Below are 21,288 nucleotides of genomic sequence, written 5' to 3' on the forward strand. Positions count from 1 at the left end.
GCTGCTAACACAAGATATACTGCCTTCGTAAATTGAGGTTCCATCCCTAACTGTCCTACTGGTGGTTAAGAAATTCCTTGATTAAACAGATCTGGCTATTCATACTTAAGAACTGCCCTGCTGGAAGAGAACATGAGTTCCTATAATTTAGTGTCCTGAACAGCAGACAGCCCAGTATTGCTTCTGAGAAACCCACAAGTTTTGAACTCCCACCCTATCCCCTGTCCCCTGCTATCCTCTGCCTGTGTTTTATTTTCTTCATGGGCTGAATTTGTGGGTGGAGTGGAGAGACAATGTGGCATTGAAGGAGTAGAGCAGCAGCTGCCCCTTTCCCTCTTTACCCTTCCCAGTAAAAAGCTGGTGAGAAGTGCACAAGCCTGTGCCATTTGCGCCAACATCCACCTCTCCTTCTCAGCATTTTTTAGCTCATTGACAGAGCTCAGCCTTTGCATACAGAAGGTCCCTGCTTTGATCCTTTGCATCTCTAGTGAAAAGGATCGTCTGGCCAGTAATGAAAAAGACCTCTCTCTTCCTGAGATCCTTAGTGAGCCAGCCACTGCCAGGAAGAGTAGACTAAATGGAGAAATAGTTTGGCCTGGTATAGTCAGAACTGTCTTTAGCATATGCACCGCTGGGGTGCAAAGATCCACCCATGTGCCCCCAAATTTAGTATAGCCCCCAAATTAACTTTTATTATGCTTAGGTCAGACACCACGCTTACGCCTTATCTCTTGTTTACGAAAGAAGGGAGGAAAACGAAACAAAACTTTTTTATTTGCTCTTTTATTTACAATACACTTATACTTGAGTACACAACACCACCACACTTAAACTTATAAATATTGTTTAGGCACCTACTTTGGAGAAACATCAGTCATGTCAAAGGTGCCACTGGCCTCGCTGCCGCAAAGCAGCTTAATACAATACGTAACAATATTTTGATGTAAGAGTTAATTTTGCGTGCGCGGTGCCGTTGTGAATGACAAGTGCTGCCACTGGCGCGGCGCATCTTTGGTAAATGAGTGCACAAAGTCGAAAGTCCTTTAGTGAAACAGTAGGTATACATTTCGATAATACCTAGGTATATTTGTATTTTGTTTTTCTAGCTAATAATAATAATAATAATTTATTATCTATACCCTGCCCATCTGGCTGGGTTTCCCCAGCCACTCTGGGCGGCTTACAACAGAAAAATGAAATAAAACAATTAAACATTAAAAGCCTCCCTAAACAGGGCTGCCTTCAGATGTCTTCTAAAAATCTGGTAGCTGTTTTTCTCTTTGACATCTGATGGGAGGGTGTTCCACAGGGCAGGCGCCACCACCGAGAAGGCCCTCTGCCTGGTTCCCTGCAACTTGGCTTCTCTCAATGAGGGAACCACCAGTAGGCCCTCGGTACTGGACCTCAGTGTCCGGGCAGAACGATGGGGGTGGAGATGCTCCTTCAGCTTGATCAAAATTATTTATTATTTCATGACAGGCAGTTAAGATAGTTAAGAGCTTAGGTGGCTTCAGCGGCGGGGCACCTGGCACCCCCCAAAAATTTGGCACCCAGGTGCCCCGCACCCCTTGCACCCCCGGGTAAAGATGGCCCTGGATATAGTGCAGCTGGTGTGTTTCATATTTTCACTAAATTCTGTCATTTCCTGCTGGGAACTGCTGCTAACACAAGATATACTGCCTTCGTAAATTGAGGTTCCATCCCTAACTGTCCTACCGGTAGTTAAGAAATTCCTTGATTAAACAGATCTGGCTATTCATACTTAAGAGCTTAGGTGGCTTCAGCGGCGGGGCACCTGGCACCCCCCAAAATTTGGCGCCCAGGTGCCCCACACCCCTTGCACCCCCGGGTAAAGATGGCCCTGGATATAGTGCAGCTTGCTACATGAGTGAGCCTCTTCCCTTCCCCAGCACAGCAGCCGCTGAGATCAGCCAGGGTGACTTGCATGCTGAACTTCTGACTCAGATGTTCAGCATCAGAACCGCCCTGGACACCAAGTAATGAGCCTTATCAGTGTCAATCGGTCTGAAGGGGAGGGGGTTGTGTCAGTGAATCATGTGCTGAACACCAACTATGCAGGGGAACTTTGCACGCAGGGAAGGGAAAGGAGGGGGAGAAAGTTGCAGCTCAGCACAGCTCAGGCTGAGTGAGGCTAAACATTGGGAAGAACTTTCTGAGCTGTTCAATGGGAGAATTGTTTCCCTCGGGAGGTGGCAGGCTCTCCTTCATTGGAGGTTTTTCATCAGAGGTTGGATGGCCATCTGTCATGGATGCTTTAGCTGAGATTCCTGCATTGCAGGGGGTTGGACTAGATGATCCTTGGGGTATCTTCGAACTCTGCAATTCTGTGATTGGGTTCGGAGCCTTGACAACTGAAAAGAGGATATTGGTCCACAATATTGATCAAGGCAAAATATTTTAATCTTGCGGCCATTTATTACGTTAATTCATTTATTTGTTTAGTTACTTAATACTGCTGGAACAAATAATATGCAGTGCAGAAAACAAACTTGTTTGCTTCCCTGCGAAAGGGGGCCTTTTGAGACAGAAATCCATTGACAGAACTGTTTTTGACTGCGAAAAACATTGAAAATTATATTTTTACATCTGCCAATAGTTGCCTCAAACCAGTATCAATCTATCTCTTTCCTGGATTGGGACCCTCGTACCTACGGGACCGCCTCTCCTGGTATGCCCCACAGAGGACCTTAAAGTCCACAAACAACAATATTCTGGAGATCCCGAGCCATAAGGTGGCTAGATTGGCCTCTACTAGGGCCAGGGCCTTTTCAGTATTGGCCCCAAGTTGGTGGAACGCTCTTTCACAGGAGACCAGGGCCCTGCGGGATTTGTCATCTTTCCGCAGGGCCTGCAAGACAGAGCTGTTCCACCTGGCCTTTGAGTTGGATTCAGTCTGACCCCTGTGTTTTCCTCCCTCATGGTTTGGATTTATGGACTACTTAGGATTTATGGACTACTTAAAATGAGGCTGCATTTTAAATTTTAATATTGTATTTTAATCTGTATTTTAATTAATTGGGTTTTTTAATGTCTTATTGTAATTTTATTGGTGTTAGCCGCCCTGAGCCCGGTTTTGACTGGGGAGGGCGGGGTATAAATAAATTATTATTATTATTATTATTATTATTATTATTATTATTATTATTATTTGTTGAGTCTCCCTTTCAGAAAAAAAACCCTCTCACCTTAGAGGGTACCAGGAACATGCTTGTTGTTGTTGTTGTTTAGTCGTTTAGTCGTGTCCGACTCTTCGTGACCCCATGGACCATAGCACGCCAGGCACTCCTGTCTTCCGCTGCCTCCCGCAGTTTGGTCAAACTCATGTTCGTAGCTTCGAGAATCCCGTTGCATTAATGAAGCAAGGCAGTCTTTGTTCCTGTTTAGGTAATCCAACATCAGGTCTGTTCCTGCCCACTGCCACATTACCCTCAAGGAGTAATCCTAAAAACTCTTTAAAAAAAAAAAGAAATTAAAATTCAGTGTGCTCAGGTTGTCTGTGGGAAGGTAGTGCTCACAAGTGCTACTCTGACGCCTTGAGTAAGCTTTGTGTGGTTCAACTTATGTGCCTGGCTTGTGTATGGATCTTCAAGATGTTCCTCTGAAGGAAAAAAAAGTTAAAGTCACTCTCACCTATATCGTCTGCACATAGAGGATTTACTACTTGCTTGTTCCTCCTCTTTCTTTGAACATGACTGAAGAAACTTTAAATTTTATTTTTAACCTCTCTCGCAAGCCTGAGTTCATTCTGAGCTTTGGCTCACCTGACCTCCTTGCAACTATTGGCTACTCATGTATACTCACTCTTCCTTTGTGGTTCCCCCGTTCTCCAAACACATTCTTGCCAACCACTGTGAGGTGCAACCCACGTCTTGCCAGAAGGCCTTCCTCAAGGAAGCGGAGACTATGGTCCAAGCCTTCCTGACAACACCAACTGCACAGTCAGTGGTTTACTTCCAGTATTTTCCTCTCCCTCGGCCAAGACCTTCAACAGAAAGGAGAGATTTAAAAAAACACCTGTGTCTCAAGGCCCTTCAGCCTTGGTCAGAGTCAGAGTCTCATAGTCCCTTGCTATATGTCAAAGGCTATGTTTGGCAGTATTGTTTGTACCCACGTGAATAAAAAATAAGGGGTTGGTGTCAGTGAACTTTATAAGATTTGGCAACTTCTCTGTCACATTGTGAATCTTTGCACCTGGAAGACAGCACTCCTCCCGAGACATCCTGTTACTTCCGCACACTGCTGCCTCTAAAGATAACTAAAGAGTGGTGCATGCTCTAGTTATCTCTCGCTTGGACTACTGCAATGCGCTCTATGTGGGGCTACCTTTGAAGGTGACCCGGAAACTACAATTAATCCAGATTGCGGCAGCTAGACTGGTGACTGGGAGCAGCCGTCGAGACCACATAACACCGGTCTGGAAAGACCTGCATTGGCTCCCAGTACGTTTCCAAGCATAATTCAAAGTGTTGGTGCTGACCTTTAAAGCCCTAAATGGCCTGAGTCCAGTATACCTGAAGGAGCGTCTCCACCTCCATCGCTCTGCCCGGACACTGAGGTCCAGCACCGAGGGCCTTCTGGCGGTTCCCTCATTGCGAGAAGCCAAGTTGCAGGGAACAAGGCAGAGGGCCTTCTCGGTAGTGGCACCCGCCCTGTGGAATGCCCTCCCACCAGATGTCAAAAAGAAAAATAATTACCAGACGTTTAGAGGACATCTGAAGGCAGCCCTGTTTAGGGAAGATTTTAATCTTTAAGAAATTAGTGTATTTTAATATTTCTGTTGGAAGCCGCCCAGAGTGGCTGGGGAAACCCAGCCAGATGGGCGGGGTATAAATAATAAAATTATTTATTATTATTATTATTATTATTATTATTATTATTATTATTATTAATATTATTAAGAAAAAACAGTATTATATAAGGGGAGGAGGGATGCCTGAGACATGCCTATTGCCTATTCAGCAATGGAGTCTTTGATGGACAGGCAATATTGGTAGACATGCTGTGTCACATTTATTATACTATATCTCAGACATTAAATCTAGTTCTGTCCCCCAGTTTGTTGTTTTACATAGAAGAGCAGACTTCAACTTTTGCTATTTGTTTTGGTAAAGGGTCCTGGATAAGAGACTATTGCATTCCTGTATAATTTTACACCACCTGTTTTTAAGGAGCATTTAATGCAACATACACATACACACTGATTTTTGATAATCCTGATATATTACCTTTTTCCAGTAGTGGAAGGGTGAAAGACTTCAAAGTTTCTCCCCAAACCAGTTATTCAGCAACCCAGCAGGTATCTGAGATTCAGCAAATCTTTGCTATCTTCGCAGCTATGAGGACTGGAAACCTCCTTTTAAAAAATAAAATCTGAGATGCTCTAGAAGCTGAATTCTATATCTGCTGCCACACCTTGCCCATTTTTGTACTCTTGTAGCCATGGCAGATGCACAGACCTAACTATAGTGTTCTTCTGCAAACACACCTTTTCAGACTGAATAAAGTGTGTTATGTTATTTGCTACAGACAGGATTTGTTAAATACCACAGCCCCAATTCTCCAAACTCTCCTTTTTCTGTGAGATAGCCGAGATACAATCTGATCCATGATGAACTGGAGCGTTCTGCGGTGGTTGGTTGCTATTGGTAACATAAAGAGAGTAAAATAGAACATGTGAAATGCCTTTAAACTTTGTAGGCATTTTGAGCAGGCAGTGCGTAGTATTGGATGGTGCACTTAAGCTCTTGAGAACCTATTTTATTTAAGAAATGCTCCGCCATCTAAAGTAAAGATGAATTTAGGAAAGGTGCTTCTGGCAAAAATAACTGCTTTTTCTTACGATGAACAGGTAAGCAATATGATTGCTTGTCACTTGAATTGGAGATTAGAAACCAGAATTATAGATTCTTATTATTATTCCATATTAAGACTTTTGAGACTTATAGCTGAAATTGTATGTTGTGAAAAAATAATTTAAAAAAACAAATGTTGATTATGGGAGCTATGTGAAAGAAACTACATACCAGCAGTTTTACAAGTTTTTTGTTTTACTCATCAAATTTTAGTGTGTAAATATTAACTTTATCAGAGATGTTTCAAGATGAAAAGCAAATTTGACAATCATCTATAAATGGTACAGATTGCTTATGTCTTCTTGTCTGTTTGCAATAAACCACAAATGCATTTCTATTTTTGAGGGAAACCCTTTTAATATTTTTTTTTAATTTGAGTTGCATTTGTTTTGACACCAATGTCTTGTAACAATTTCTCTAACATGACAAGAAAAATACTATCATCTTTATCTTCTTCTTGCTTTACTGTTTTTATGCAAGTAGACAATTTTAGAAGTGGAAAGAAAATAATTTAAAATATTCTGAAGTAAAGGAATGTTATCAAATCACGATGAATCAGCTTCCTGCACAACAGAAATTATGATTTCTTACAGTTCCTTTGCTACTTTTTGGTGTTTAAAAAATAACCTGCTACAATTTCCTCTGTAAGAAATGTCTGGTATATATCTGTCCTTTTCTTCAAAAAATAATCAAAGTAAAATGAATGAGTGATAACTGGGGCAGGAACCGGGAATGAAAATATGCAGAAAGTAAAATGCATATTTTTAAGGCATTCATTTCATAATAGTAATATTTATATTTTTATGTTTTGGTAGTTTTTTTTAAGTAATATTTATTTTCATACTTGCGTCCAGAGAGGTTGTGTGTCATTTGAATGTTTTTAATTTAAATGAAAATATTGAATATGCATAATCTCTTGTGTTAGCAAAAATATAATTTGCAAAATAGAAACCTTGACCAGAAACCAGGGAGACACAAGAGAGGAGGGTGATTCATGTCATGATCAAGAGCCCTTGATCTGCCAGGAGAGCTTTCAGAGTGTGAGGGGCTGTTGCCAGATGGAGAGAGTTGAAAAGTACCAGTACAGAACATCACATGAAACGCTCTAGATCCCAGCAGCAGAACTGGCGTTTCTGCTGTGTGATAACAGCAGTCATTTATATACCATTCAAGTTGTTTCTCACACACATCATTGTTGTATGCACGACACTTTACAATCTAAAAAATAGGGAATAACGGGGAAGGGATATCAGGGTAAATGGGAAGAATATGCAATTACTTCAGCTGCACCTACTGAGCTTTAGTAAGGTTAGGGTCCGAGGGTTGTTCCACAGGCTTCATGGAAAACGTGAGTTTTGAGGAGGGATTTGAAGTACAGTACAGTAAAGAAAGAAGTTGGTCTCTGAAACTTTCTGGGAAGCAGTTCCAGACAGATAGGGCAGCAATGGAGAAAGCAGTTGTCATTTCAGGGAGTAGGAAACCTTCCGATTGTTGGTGGGGGTGCTTAACAATCGGATGCCAGGATACAAGAGGAAGGAGATGGGGCAATGGCGGAGGAAGAGGAGTGTGGGGGGAGCGCACTGCCCCCGGCAGCGCGATCCCAGTGGGGTGCCATTGCGGCTGGGACCACCAACCCCCACATGCCCCGCCCCCATGATGTGTGCCCTGCCCCTGTGGGCGGTGCACCACGCCCCCGCCTGCTCTCTGCCCCCTGGTGCCGGAGCATGAAGCTTCACCACTGGGTGGGGGCGGTGAGAGACTCTGGAGGGTTCTGGCTTGTGCAAGGGCCTGGAACGGATGGAAGCCAGTACAGTGGTACCTTGGGTTACTTAATTCGTTCCGGAGGTCCGTTCTTAACCCGAAACCATTCTTAACCTGAGGTACCACTTTAGCTAATGGGGCCTCCCGCTGCTGCCATGCCACCGGCGCACGATTTCCCGTTCTCATCCTGGGGCAAAGTTTGTAACCCGAAATACTTCTTCCAGGTACCCAAAGCATTTGTAACCCCAGGTGTTTCGATTAAAGGAGAGGTGGGGGGGGGCTACCCTTGGCGTTGGCTCGGAGGCTGCATCTAGTGCCGAACACACTGGTTAGATGGCTTGCGGGTTGGTGGGGTGAGGGACCAACACCAGCATATAACTCTTTGTTTGAAGGATTTGCAGTGGCTTCCAATGTGCTACCAGGCCAAGTTCAAGTGTTTCTTATTTGCTGTACGCAAATAAGGACTAGGTTACTTCAGAGAGTGCCCTATTGCTTGTACTGTATACCCAGTCAGTTGCTGCATTCTGCAGAAGAGTTTCTTCTTCAAGAACCAACCCCACAGTAACTTGGGCAAGGCTTTCAGTGTGGCTGCCTCTGTTCTGTAGAACACCATTCTTGTTGAGATATTACACAGGCACCCACTCTTTCTACTTTCTAGAAACAACGCAAGAGATTTTTCATTTCAACAGGCATTTCCAGCTTCATGAGAAGGTGCCTCTGATTATTTTGTATTATTTTTAAACCTGCCTTGTTATTTTTTTGCACAATTTTTAAAACTATTTTAGCGGTTTTTATATGTTCATAAATTGCCTTGACTCAAATGTTGAAGGCGTAAATTAAGAAAATGCATACAAATAAAAAAGATGAAAATACTGTTTTGGACATTCTGAGCTTGAGAGAACCATAAAGCATACAAGTGGAAATATCAGGAGAAACACTTGGAGATACACGTCTGGTTCAGAATTTCATCAGCATATAAACTACTTTTTTATTTGTTGATTTTATTTCTATCTTGTCCTTCCTCCCAGAGTAGCAATCAACAAAGTGGTAAAGCAATACAGGTAAAAACATGTCTAAAGAATGTAGAAACAATGAAAAACATTTAAAACAGTGACCTATCCTCAGCGATAATAATTCCAAAGTTGTCAGTATCTTTGGTAGTATTGAAAGCTGTAGGATGTGAAGATGTTTCCCAGGGACACTAAATATAGAGAGAATAGTGGAGGGCCAAGTAAAGTAGCCCAAGGAATGGATGTAACCTTACAGGAGCCACAAGTCAACAGATCTGACTTTTTTTAACCTTTTGTACAGTACATTCTGCAGGGACGCAGGTGGCGCTGTGGGTTAAACCACAGAGCCTAGGGCTTGCTGATCAGAAGGTCGGCAGTTCAAATCCCTGCCACAGGGTGAGCTCCCGTTGCTCGGTCCTAGCTCCTGCCAACCTAGCAGTTCGAAAGCACGTCAAAGTGCAAGTAGATAAATAGGGACCGCTACAGCGGGAAGGTAAACGGCATTTCCATGTGCTGCTCTGGTTCGCCAGAAGTGGCTTTGTCATGCTGGCCACATGACCTGGAAGCTGTACGCCGGCTCCCTCGGCCAATAATGCGAGATGAGCGCCGCAACCCCAGAGTTGGTCACAACTGGACATAATGGTCAGGGGTCCCTTTACCTTTACAGTACATTCTAGACCATGCGCACACATGCACACACAAACCCCCATTACAGCCAGCAAGTGGTTGTCGTTCAAGGGTAAAGGTTAAACAATGAGAAAAAGAGTTGACGGAGGTTCTGAAGGAGGGAGATCTGGAAGAGGGAGGAGAGAGGGGTGTCAGAGCAAATAGATTCAATTATGGCATTGAAGAAGATGGCAAAATCTTAAGGAGGGGAGAGGCGCAGGAGCAGACATCTTCAGGATGTCTTTAAAAATTATCCCCAATAAGAAGAGGTTCCCATCACTAAGAATGCAACATAGTTTGAACACCATTTATTTTCCTTCTAGTCTATAATACTGATTTTTGGCTACAATTCCATATGCATTTATCTGGAAGTCAAGCTCCGCTGAACTCTTCAGGACTTGCTTCTAAGTTGACAGGTGTAGGATTGTACTGTTCATTAATCAAGGTAAAAGAGTAAAATGTGGTAGATTCATGAGACAAGAAAATGGAGACTAGGGTTGTTGTTGTTTTTTGTCCAGTTGGATCTTAATTTGACACATGGTATACTTCAGGGGAGGAAGTAGCTTTTATAATTAATATGGTAGGTTACATGCTAGATGCACTAGAGGGCTCACTATTTGTTTATAAAATAGGAGTTCGGAAACCATATCATTATGTTGTATACATGCTTCTAATTTTGGTAATAGCTATTTTCTCCACCAGCTTGTAATAAAAAATGACGACTCGTTGGGGAAGCAGATTTAATATTTGGAAGTAATTTGGTACAAGGCCCATTTCAATCTGGCTAGTCACCCAGGTAAAGAGGCACAGGGGATCTGGACCCTGTTAATTCTCCTCAGTCTCTCCAGCAGCTTTTAATACCATCAGCCATATTATCTTCCTTGGTTAAGGTCTGAGGGTACATTGCTACGGTGATTCCACTTCTACCTACAGGATTGATACCAGAGAATAGCAAGGAGGGACTTCACTTCAACCCCATGGCATTTGTGTGGTGGGATCCTGCAGGGCTCCATCCTGTCCTCCCTGCTTTGTAACATCTATATCAGTGATGGTGAACCTATGACACACGTGTCAGACGTGACACAGAGAGCCCTCACTGCTGGCACGTGCCCCAGCGGCCCATTCACGCTGTTGTTGTTGTCCCCCCCCCCTCTTTCGTTCTCCCGCTTGTTTCCATTGCCTCTGCTTTTAAAACCCAGATCCTTTTGTTGTTGTTGTTGCTGCTGCTGCTGGTAGCCAGAGATTGTTTTTAACCCTTTCTGTGCTGTTTTTCTGGCGCTTTGGCAGACTATGATTGGGTGTAACAGCGTTCATTTTTTAACCCGTTCTGTGCTGGTTTTTTTGGCGCTTTGGCACACTATGTCGGTATTGCATGTTAGTTCCAGAAAAGGTATTATTCGTCATTTATTTCTGTTCTCTTCCCCCCCCCCCCAAAGCGCAGCAGCTTTGGGGCATGCCCCCCCAAAAGCAAAGCAACTTTTGCACCCCCCAAAAAAACCTCCAGAACTTTGGTCAGCAGCTCCCCCAAAAAAGCTCAATAACTCAATAGCACTTTGTGATAAATAAGGGGTTTTTGGTTTGGTTAAATAATTTATTTTTGGTTTATTAACAATTATACATTTTTGTTATTTAAACTATAAATATTGTGAAATTATGGGTTTTTTCTCAAAGTGACACACCACCCAAGTTATGCTTGATTTTTTTGGCGAATTTTGACACACCAAGCTCAAAAGGTTGCCCATCACTGGTCTATATGGAGGTGTTGGGTGTGATCATTAGGGATTTGAGACACAGTGTCATGAGTACAGTATGCTGATGACACCCAGCTCTGTGTCTTCCATCTGGATCAAGTGATGCTATGCAGGTGCTGAATCAGTGTCTGGAATTCCTAACCAATTAAATATTGGTTCCCCACCACACACACTTTTCTGCAAAGTTGACTGACAAAGCAATGGCTTGTCATGTTGCTGCACAGACCTATGCAAAGCAGGCCCCAAGTTTAGAATTAGATTTTGCTAGATATAATGAAACTAGGAAAGTTGTCGCCTAAACAAGTTTCTTCTGCTTAATAAAGAAATGGATGTAATATTTGGACAGTAATACTGAATCAGTTCCTATAATTGAAATAATTTGGGAGGCCCCTAAGGCATTTATGAGGGGTACCCTTTTAAATTGCTTATCAGCAAAAAAAAGAGAGACAATAGAAAATAGATGATCTTTTAGGGAATAATCTTATGATACATGTTAAGGAGGCAAATGTTGTTGTTTAGTCGTCTAGTCGTGTCCGACTCCTCGTGACCCCATGGAGGCAAATAGATCTATACAATTTTGTATATTAAGGGTCATTTCCCGGCTTGGGAATCATGATCAAAATTGCTTCCCTTCAGTAGTCTGGGATTTGTGTATCAAAGTGGCAGGCGGATTGTGTCCACTTTAGATATCAATTTAGATATAAATTCTAAATATCCCAATCTTTTTTCTAAACTGTTTTATAAATGTTTGATATGCAGTCAAATGCCAGATTTGTGAATGGAAGCAACTATGACTGTGATCCTCAAGCAGCTAGACACTTAACATAATCTGTAATTGTGTGAAATAGGGATCTTGTTCAGGGTTGAAACACTCAACTGTTGCAAATGATTTATTTGATTACTTTCCTGTAAATGGACAAAAACTGAGAATAAGGGGTAGGAAAGACTTAAGATGTCACACATCTCTCTAGATTTTTATTATTTTTTAAATTGTTACTATACCTGTCAGTATTCCTATGGAGTTACTAGAACTGAGAAAATGTGTTGAAAGATTAATAAATTGGCAGGGATGGGGGAAGATCTAGGCTATCATAGTGTTCTGCATCTTTTTTTAAAAGGTTCACTGTCTAAACTAACAGTTCATTACTTGGCCCTAAACTGGTTGCTTTACAGTTCAACCATCTGCATGCTGGAAATAACGAGAACAGGATGTGACAGGCATTTGCCTACATTTAGTCTTTAGAAATAAAAGGCCTACATGAAGAAATGGGTAAAAAAAGAACCATAGTCAGTTTATTTACATATTTCATTCCCCACAGATGCATATCCCATAGACAATCCAATCGTCATAGAATCATAGCATTGTAGAGTTGGAAGGGACCCCAAGGGTCATGTAGTCCACCCCTGAAGTTCAGGAATCTCAGCTAAAGCAGATGGCCATGCAACCATTCACATAAGTTCAGTACTATAATAACCATGATTGTTGGCATCCATCTGTCTTGAAAGGCAATGGAGTGCGCTTCTGGGGGTGAAGTCAAACTGGAAAGCATAAAGTTGACATAAAGCTGACATCAATACCAGGAAAGATTAGATTCTAGAGCAGATCATTAAGCAAACGGTCTGTGAGCACCTAGAAAGGAAGGCTGTGATCACTAAAAGTCAGCATGGGTTTCTGAAAAATAGGTCATGTCAGACTAATCTGATCTCATTTTTTGACAGAGTCACAAGCCTGGTAGATGAAGGGAATGCTGTGGATGTAGCATATCTTGATTTCAGCAAGTATAGCATATAGATCAAGGGAAGTAATAGTACCACTGTATTGTACTCTGGTCAGACCTCACCTGGAGTACTGTGTCCAGTTCTGGGCACCACAGTTCATAAGGGATATTGAAAACCTGGAATGTGTCCAGAGGAGGGCACCAAAAATGGTCAAAGGCCTGGAAACGATGCCTTATGAGGAACGGCTTAGGGAGCTGGGTATGTTTAGCCTGGAGAAGAGAAGGTTAAGGGGTGATATGATAGCCATGTTCAAATGTATAAAAGGATGTCATATAGAGGAGGGAGAAAGGTTGTTTTCTGCTGCTCCAGAGAAGCGGACACGGAGCAATGGATTCAAACTACAAGAAAGAAGATTCCACCTGAACATTAGGAAGAACTTCCTGACAGTAAGAGCTGTTCGACAGTGGAACTTGCTGCCAAGGAGTGTGGTGGAGTCTCCTCCTTTGGAGGCCTTTAAGCAGAGGCTTGACAGCCACCTGTCAGGAATGCTTTGATGGTGCTTCCTGCTTGGCAGGGGGTTGGACTGGATGGCCCTTGTGGTCTTTTCCAACTCTATGATTCTATTATTCTAATAAGAGAAACCTGGACTAAACTCAATGTCAGGAGAGAGCACTCCTGCTTCACACTCACTGCCAAATAAGAGGAATGTTTTGCACTGCTACCTTTAGCTAGGGTGGGGAGAGGCTGCTGCTTAATCACAGCTGCACTGAAATCTGAAATTGTTCCCTCTCCCTTTGTATGTCACTTCCACCTGAAGGAGGGGGGGAGTCTAAAGAAGGGGTAGCTAAACCCCAGTTTGGGGAGCTGATCTGCCCTTCTTCCTTCACAGTATGGAGAAAGGACCTCCCCCATCAGTGGCTGACACTTAGGTTTGGAATTCTTTTCTAGACTTGCCAGCTTAAACTATTTGGAGTTTTGTTTCCTCGTATGCATTTTGGTAATGACCACTCCACACATCAATGGGGGGCGCTTTTTGATCCCAGAGGGCAGCTCCCTGGAAGTTCAGGACTGGCACCGCCTTCCCAGGTAGGATGCCAGGGGTCTCCGCCTACCCAAGCCTGGCATCCAATCCTGCCTGGGGAGGTGTTGCCAGGGGATGGCCAGGTAAGGGGAGGGACAAACCGGCTCGGACAATAGCATTTGAATCTTACCTCCAAGCGCCAGTTGGTTCCAGAGCTTCTCCCACCCTCCACACCCTCGTTCAATTTCCTTTGCAGGTTAACCTTTTCTCTACAGGTTCTCAGGCGCTGCTACATCAAGGCCGCTGTTGAAGGGTCGGAAAGTAATTTCTCTGCATTGGCAGGTTTCGCCTTTTCCGTAGCAATACGTCACAACTTTGGTGGTGTCAGGCCTTGGGCGGAATTCTTTGGCGATTTTCCCAGAGGGAGGGGCGTGAGGCGGAGACCTCACCCCTTTGCGGTGACAAGATTTGGGGGAAGCCTTGACCATACCAATAGGTGTCATCACTTCCCTCTACCAGCGGCGGCGAACAGGGGGCGGGCTCTCTCTGCTTGAACATATGTTCTCCAGAGCCAGCCCCAACCCCCATACATGTGGATGACCCCGAAGCCTCCCAGAACCCCAGCTGGGGACTGGGAAGGATAATGCCCAATGCCTGAAGCCAAGGTCTCCCTACATCTGAATTTGAACAAAGCTGTGGCCAATTTGAATCCCATAGGTGTATTTTTCTGCTCGGGGGGTCGCCTGCGGGTTTGGGGGACTCCGCCTGTCCACGCAATAGAAAGAGGGGAAGAATGGTTGGATAATTTAGTTTAGCTCCCTGCCTCAAGTCTTTGGGATGGCAGAAGCGGTAAGTCTGATAAATAATAAATTTTGCTGGGAAGCAACATTTTACACATTTAACACATTTAACACATTAAACATTTTACACTGAGTTACAGAACAATTTTAAGAAGCTATGAATAGGCTTGGAAAGCAAGATGACTGTATTTTGAATCTTGGTTTGGAAAAAAATCTGTGATTAATCATATTAGACTCCTGGTGCTGGTTATTTATTTGGCAAAATAAATGAATAAAAATATTCAATGCAGTCCACACAGAAGCCAGAAAGAAACAAATTTATATATTGAACCTAAATTGTATGTGGACAAAACCTCTTTGATTTCTAAACATTCTGGACCTTGTAAGATTTTATGAATCCTGTGTTCCACATGGAGCGTAGGAGAAGCAGCAAAGAAAACTGTCTTAAGATGTTAAATTCAAAACTCTTCCGTTTGAGCAGGGCCTGGATGTCTGCATTAAAAGCAAAACACGAACAAAAGAAACCTTTGTGTTATCTTAAGTGTGCATTGTAGATACATCAAAGACTACTGGTCACCCTTGGGAATAGATTCAAACCCTTACATACAAATAATGTTACTATTGTAATCTACAGTACAATCCAAAATTGATCTTATTCCCTTTATAGTCAGTGGGAACACGTTTGTTGACATTGGTGGGGAGAATGAAATTGCCCTGAAGGGGCTGCAATGGATTGCTCAAAATTATCAGTGAATTTGGAACAAAAGTCTGGTTCATATATTTTTGATAACTGAACAATGCTCACTATCTATAGCAGTTTATGTGTAACTGATTTCCCCCCCTTTCTCTTTGCAGTGTGCAGCTGTGTCTGATGGAGGTAAGCATTAATTATGTGAAAATATTTGATGTTTCTTAATTTGGCACTGTGGCATTGGATGATAATTTTAGCAACCTTATTTTATAAAAATTTGTATACCACTTGATTGTAAAACAGGGGTCAGCAAACTTTTTCAGCAGGGGGACGGTCCTTGGACCTTGTGGAGTGCCGAACTATATTTTGAAGGGGAAAAAAGAGAACAAATTCCTATGCTCCACAAATAACCCAGAGATGCATTTTAAATAAAAGCACACATTCTACTCATTTAAAAACACGCTGATTCCTGGACCATCCTGCAGGCCTTAGTTTGCCTACCCATGTTGTAAAACAACAATAAAAACAAAAACAACCTTCAAACCGGCTAGCAAAAAGATAAAGAAATAAAATCAACATAATGGCTAGCTGTATTTGTTTGGAAAACAGACCTACCTACCTGTAACTAGACCTAATACTAATTTCTCAATGTAGCTTATTGAATATAATGCTGATCTCTGTCTGTAGTAGTTCACTAAGAATGTTCTCTGTGCAATGTCTACATCCTCTAGCCAGGTCCAGGTTTGCCAGGAGCTCCCTTCAGGAGGGTGTGATCCTGGAAAATATAGTTGTGCAATGGGCCGATCTCATATCAAGGCATCTGTTCTACCTGATTACTCATCCAGATGCTGCCCTGTCGTCTTGTTAATTATACCTAAAATGCCCAAATAGGATTTGCATTAAAGTCACTATCAGTGCCTGGAAACTGACAGAGTAACGCTCCTACTCTATTACAACTGCTGCTAATAAGAAAGCACCATAAAGTTAATAAACAATACAGTCCCTGTCCACATAACCAGACTATCTAACTGACTCAGTGCAATAAGAAAAGAGAACAGGAAGAGAGAGACAAGTATACTCAAGTTGCAAAATTTGTACATGCTGAAGCCTGTATTCTGCCTTCCTTGGTATGCCTTTAGTGATTGTGAAGCTTATTTACAATTTTATCAATATCTAAATATAGAAGAGCTCTTTCACTGGCCTTTCTTAATGTTTTACCTTCATAGCTCGTAGATAGGAAATATGCTAGAGATCCTTTTAGAGATGCTGTAGATGTTGGAAATGATCACTCACGTCTTCTTTTTCTGTAGTTACTATCAGGAGTCCCCTAACGCAGCTCTGCTGAGCGTTTTTCTTGGAGAGACTTTTATCTTTATCACTGAGAAGGGGGCAAAAATGGTTGTTTCTCTTTCAAACCTTTTATGGTTGCCAGTTAATCTTAGTTCATCACTCTTTGTAGCTGGTTTTACGGAGGCTGTGATTTGTATTTTGGGTTATTAGAGAAATACATCCTGCTGAACTCAGAAAAGGGAAAGGGGAGAAAGAGGATGGGTAAAGAAGGAAAGGAGTAGTTACAGGTAGTTGGTCTGGCATAGTCAAAACAAAATAAAATAAAAATTCCTTCCAGTAGCACCTTAGAGAACTAAGTTTGTCATTGGTATGAGCTTTTGTGTGCATGCACACTTCTTACCTGTCCCAGGCCTGGCTGAATGTGAAAGGGGACATATACATGCCACTAGACCGGGGGCAGCGCATCCTGTTTCACCGCCTGAGGCAAAACAGAAACGTGCTGCTTAGTCCCCGCCCTGCCCTGTGAGTCAAAAAGGCAGTGCCCCCTGCACCAGGATCCCTGACTGAACTGAGTTTAAAAGAACAGAAGGGCGAGGAGTAGCAGTTAGACCAGGTTGACGTAACCCTCCTCCTGGAAACCATGAAATGGACCTTTAAGAATGAGTAGGACAGTGGTCGAAGTGCGGGTGACAGAACACCCAAAACAAACCCAACCATTTCTCCCCCTGCTCCCCTTGTAATGGCTAGCAGGAAATGCCTTTTGAGGAGCATGGAGGAGGGATACATTCCTGTTTCCTTTCTTTGCTGTCCAAATCAGCTGCCGTTACTTGCAATGCCAGTACAATGTGAATAATTCATGTTCCTTCAGCGACAGCAGTTGAAGGCCCTTTCTTTAAATTATTTATCCAGCTTTTTTATAATGCTTTGTGCCAAGTATATTGAGGATATCTCTTGTGGCTATAAGGGGAAATAGACGTTCGAGTAAAAAAATGCGTAATTTGCTGAAGAGTTATTTGAAGAAGATGTTGTAATATAGCGGGAGGTGTTGCTGAAGAACAATGTTCCACACTGTTCAGAGAGCGTCTATCAAGCGTGCTCTAGGGGAATGGATCTGTGCTAGGAATGGATACAGAAGGATGGTATTCAGTGAATGGTTTCAAGGATTTGGTTAAATGGCACTACAGTGGCTCTTACCAGCTCTATCCAGGTAATACCTTCAGTGATGCTGATGATCGTTTAGAGATATAGGCATTCTGAATAGGATTGTGCTGTTTCACTGGAAAAATGATTGCACAGGAAATATTTGTTTAGAAAGGATAGTTCTTTGCTTAAATATTTTCAGCATGATTATTAAACTAAAACTTTTTTAAAAAAATCCTCTTGCAATCAGTCATATTGTTAGCTTTTTATTTTGAAAAGGTTCCATTTTGGGTAGTATTTTTTATGAAAGGAAGAAATGGGTAAATAGGAAAATTATTTGAATTTGCCTTTCTATTCAGTTACAATTTCCCCACTTTGCATTTTTATTTGTAACAGTTGTGGAGATGTTATAACAAGGAGGATAACAAGGAGGAGAGGGTTAGTTGATCAGTGTGCATAAAATTGCTAATACAGTAACTTACCAGAAGGATATTTAATTTCATCTGCTGGAGTGGGAATGCAAAGTAAAACTGTACTACTCCAACTGTTAAAGTCATTAATAGAGACCCTATATTAATGCCTTTTGCTTGTCTAGAGGAGGTAGAGGTAGAGCTGTGGGTGTGGAAACTAGCCCACTGCATTAAAATACACCCATTGCTCCGCCCATTTTTGCATCTAGGCGGGTATGTTGCTCTTGGAAGGCTGCCCCAAGCAGAACGCAGCCCTTGAGCTGAAAAGGGTTCCTCACCCCAATAGAGGGCGAGGTCCCCTTGCTCCACCCCACTCCCCGGTCCCCCTCTGAGCGCAAGTATGGCTTTGTCCACATGATGTGGCGGGTGGGTAGTTGACTTTTGTGTGTCTCCCATAACTTCATCCAGCCCTCCTTCTCCATGTCTTGCAAATTGTGTGTACTGCCCTGCACCAGTAGGCCACAATAAAATATAAAACAATTCTATAACTTCGACACACACACAAAAAGAAAAGAAAAATGCAGTAGTAAATTATCTATCAATCCAGCAGTGGGTGTAGCTTCTGCACCAGCCCAAGCCGGGCATAGGTTTTCCTAGCCAACAAGACCCATTGGACCTCCAGACACTGATTCAGCACCTTCATTGCTTCTCCTGGTACCAGTGGACATAGCTGCCAAGTCTCCCGTTTTCCCTGGGAAATCCCCGTTTTTTCAGCTGTTCCTAGCTGAAAAAATGGGTTTTTTTTGTTTTTCCCCGGTTTATTCTGGCACGGCAGCCATTTTGGAACTGGGTGGAGCATGCTCAGAAGCGACTTTTGATGCTGCTCTGCCCAGTTCCAAAATGGCTGCAGTGTGACTTCTGGCGCGATGGCCATTTTGGAAGTGGGCAAAGCAGCATCAAGTCACTTCTGAGCATGCTCCGCCCAGTTCCAAAATGGCGGCAGCGCTACTTCCGGTCTGCTATTTCCGGCCCGGTCCCTTATTTCTCTGACAGCAGCTTGGCAGGTATGCCAGTGAAACAGAGAGATAGGGCTGGCTTGCATCAGCTTAGTGATAGCCACATGGTAGACACAAAGGTGTGCTTGAACCTGTGATGATCATATGCATCCTGGGCTCTGATCAAATTGGAGGGGAGGGGTAGTCTGTTTTGTACAGGTTGCAAGTGAGAGAAGAGCTTGTGAGGCCCAAGTTCTGATTGTGCAAGATTCTGCTCTCCAGCTCAACGGTGATGTCAGAACAATAGTTTAATACAGAAATCGTAGCTGAAGTTTATTTTCTGAAAAGTTTGCATTTTTGTCATTTGTTGATACATTAATTGGTTATTTCTTCCCACAACAGAGCTAAATAACACAGATTTGAAAGATTGTGTCAGTGATAATAGCCTCAGCAGCAATGCGAGCCTCCCAAGCGTCCAGAGCTGCCGGCGACATCGGGAAAGAAGAGTTGCAAGTTGGGCGGTTTCATTTGAACGGCTTCTGCAGGACCCGGTTGGTGTAAGATATTTCTCTGTAAGTAAGGGACAAAATGCTAACTTTTTTGGTATTTATATTAACGTAAACAAAAAGTATCCAGCACAAATTGTACATAAAATATAGTTTATTTCAAAAATAGAATTAACTCCAATGTTAATTCTCCTGCATTAAATATGCTCATTTTTGTAAGATTGGGCTTGTTTTATGTTTCAAAAAGTCTAAACGAAGCCTGTCAATTCTTTCTACCAGGATAAAAATAGTGATGTGCAAATACCAGTTAAATTATATTTGTGTTAGAAATTTCAAGCTTCCTCCATGAACATTAAGAAGATTGCTTTTTCTAAAGTCTTGCCTATTGGCTTGTACTGTCACTTACATGCGACCATGTGGGGGTGTCATTTATTTTTATTTTTTAATCCGCAGGAAAAGTGATAATTGCTCAAAAGGGGTGCAGCATTCTTTAAAATGAGTATTGTGAGCAGTTTCTTGCAATCAGTGGGGCTAATTAAAGAGATTGCTGGGCAAATCTTAGATTGAATCCTAATTCCAGCAATGTGAAGTCTACAGAACCCATGTGTGTATCACATGAAGGGGCTCCATGAATAGAACATGAGTTGGGCTACACTGCTGGCCATGCCCTCAACTTCACACAGCTGGACTCTCCCCAGCTGCCAACTCTCATGCACTGATCACAAGCATCCTGAAGAGGAACAAGGCTGTCTTAAGCATACCTGGCGCCCTGGCGCCGTGCTGCGACGGATCCCTCCGGCGCCCTCCCCGCCCCGTTTCCCAGCGCAGCGGGCGCAGCGCAGCTGCTGCCTGGCAGCCCGACACCCTGCGCCACCCAGCCTGGCTGTAGGGCCGGCCTTGGGCCAGGGGGCACTGCCCGGCCCCTGTTGTGATGGCCCTGCGTGCGGCGGAGGCAGCCCCAGGCCCGCGCGCCTCCGGAGAGCGGCCTGAAGCCGCTGGACAGCTGAGAGGCGCGCCTAGGGCCGCCTCAGCCGTGCCTCTCAGCGGGCGCAGAGGTGCCCCTGGTGGCCTGGCGCCCTCGCGCCCCGCACCACTGGACCCGGGCCTAGAGATGGCCCTGAAGAGGAACACCTATGCATAAGCAGCCATGCTCAATGTGCACAAGTTGTAGGCAGGGCTGCTCAATGTTGGAGACAGAGTCAACAGGTCAGCCCCACTCTTTGTTCAGTGAGTGGGCTATCAGTTAATGGAAGTGTGAAGCCATTTAAATACAGGAAATTATTGTTTCATTGAAAAACTCCATACTCCCCTCTATGGAAAAGTTACTTAAAAGTAAATAAATTGAGACCTAACAGTCTCTGGAATATTGTAATTACTTTTGAATCAGGCCATCTTTGAGTAACAGCTAATCACTTTTCTTTTTCTAGGAATTTTTACGGAAAGAATTTAGTGAAGAGAATATATTATTCTGGCAGGCCTGTGAATATTTTAACCACATATCCGCTCATGACAAAAAAGAGGTAAGACCATGTGGCCATGTGCTGCTTATGTTATATATGAACTCCTAGTAACTTAGTGCTGTATAATTTTTTGGAGAAGGTCTTCCTGGTTTTAGCTGGCTTGGGGTAAGCCCAAAGGCTTCTCAGTTCAGGGTT

At 43.1% G+C, this 21,288-nt stretch overlaps 1 protein-coding gene across 9 annotated transcripts in view; it reads left to right on the forward strand.

The window, feature by feature from the left end:
* Positions 1-21,288, forward strand: part of RGS12 (regulator of G protein signaling 12) — a 90,756-nt gene that overhangs the window by 25,188 nt on the left and 44,280 nt on the right. For all 9 annotated transcript variants that reach the window (XM_088657684.1, XM_088657690.1, XM_060279047.2 and 6 more), the window contains 3 exons: positions 15,457-15,478; positions 19,530-19,699; positions 21,061-21,153. In XM_088657684.1, coding sequence (XP_088513810.1) covers positions 15,457-15,478; positions 19,530-19,699; positions 21,061-21,153 — 285 coding nt within the window. The remainder of the gene's footprint in view (positions 1-15,456; positions 15,479-19,529; positions 19,700-21,060; positions 21,154-21,288) is intronic.

This window comes from Zootoca vivipara, chromosome Z1 (genome assembly GCF_965207765.1).
Source record: "Zootoca vivipara chromosome Z1, rZooViv2.hap1.1, whole genome shotgun sequence".
NCBI lineage: Eukaryota > Metazoa > Chordata > Lepidosauria > Squamata > Lacertidae > Zootoca > Zootoca vivipara.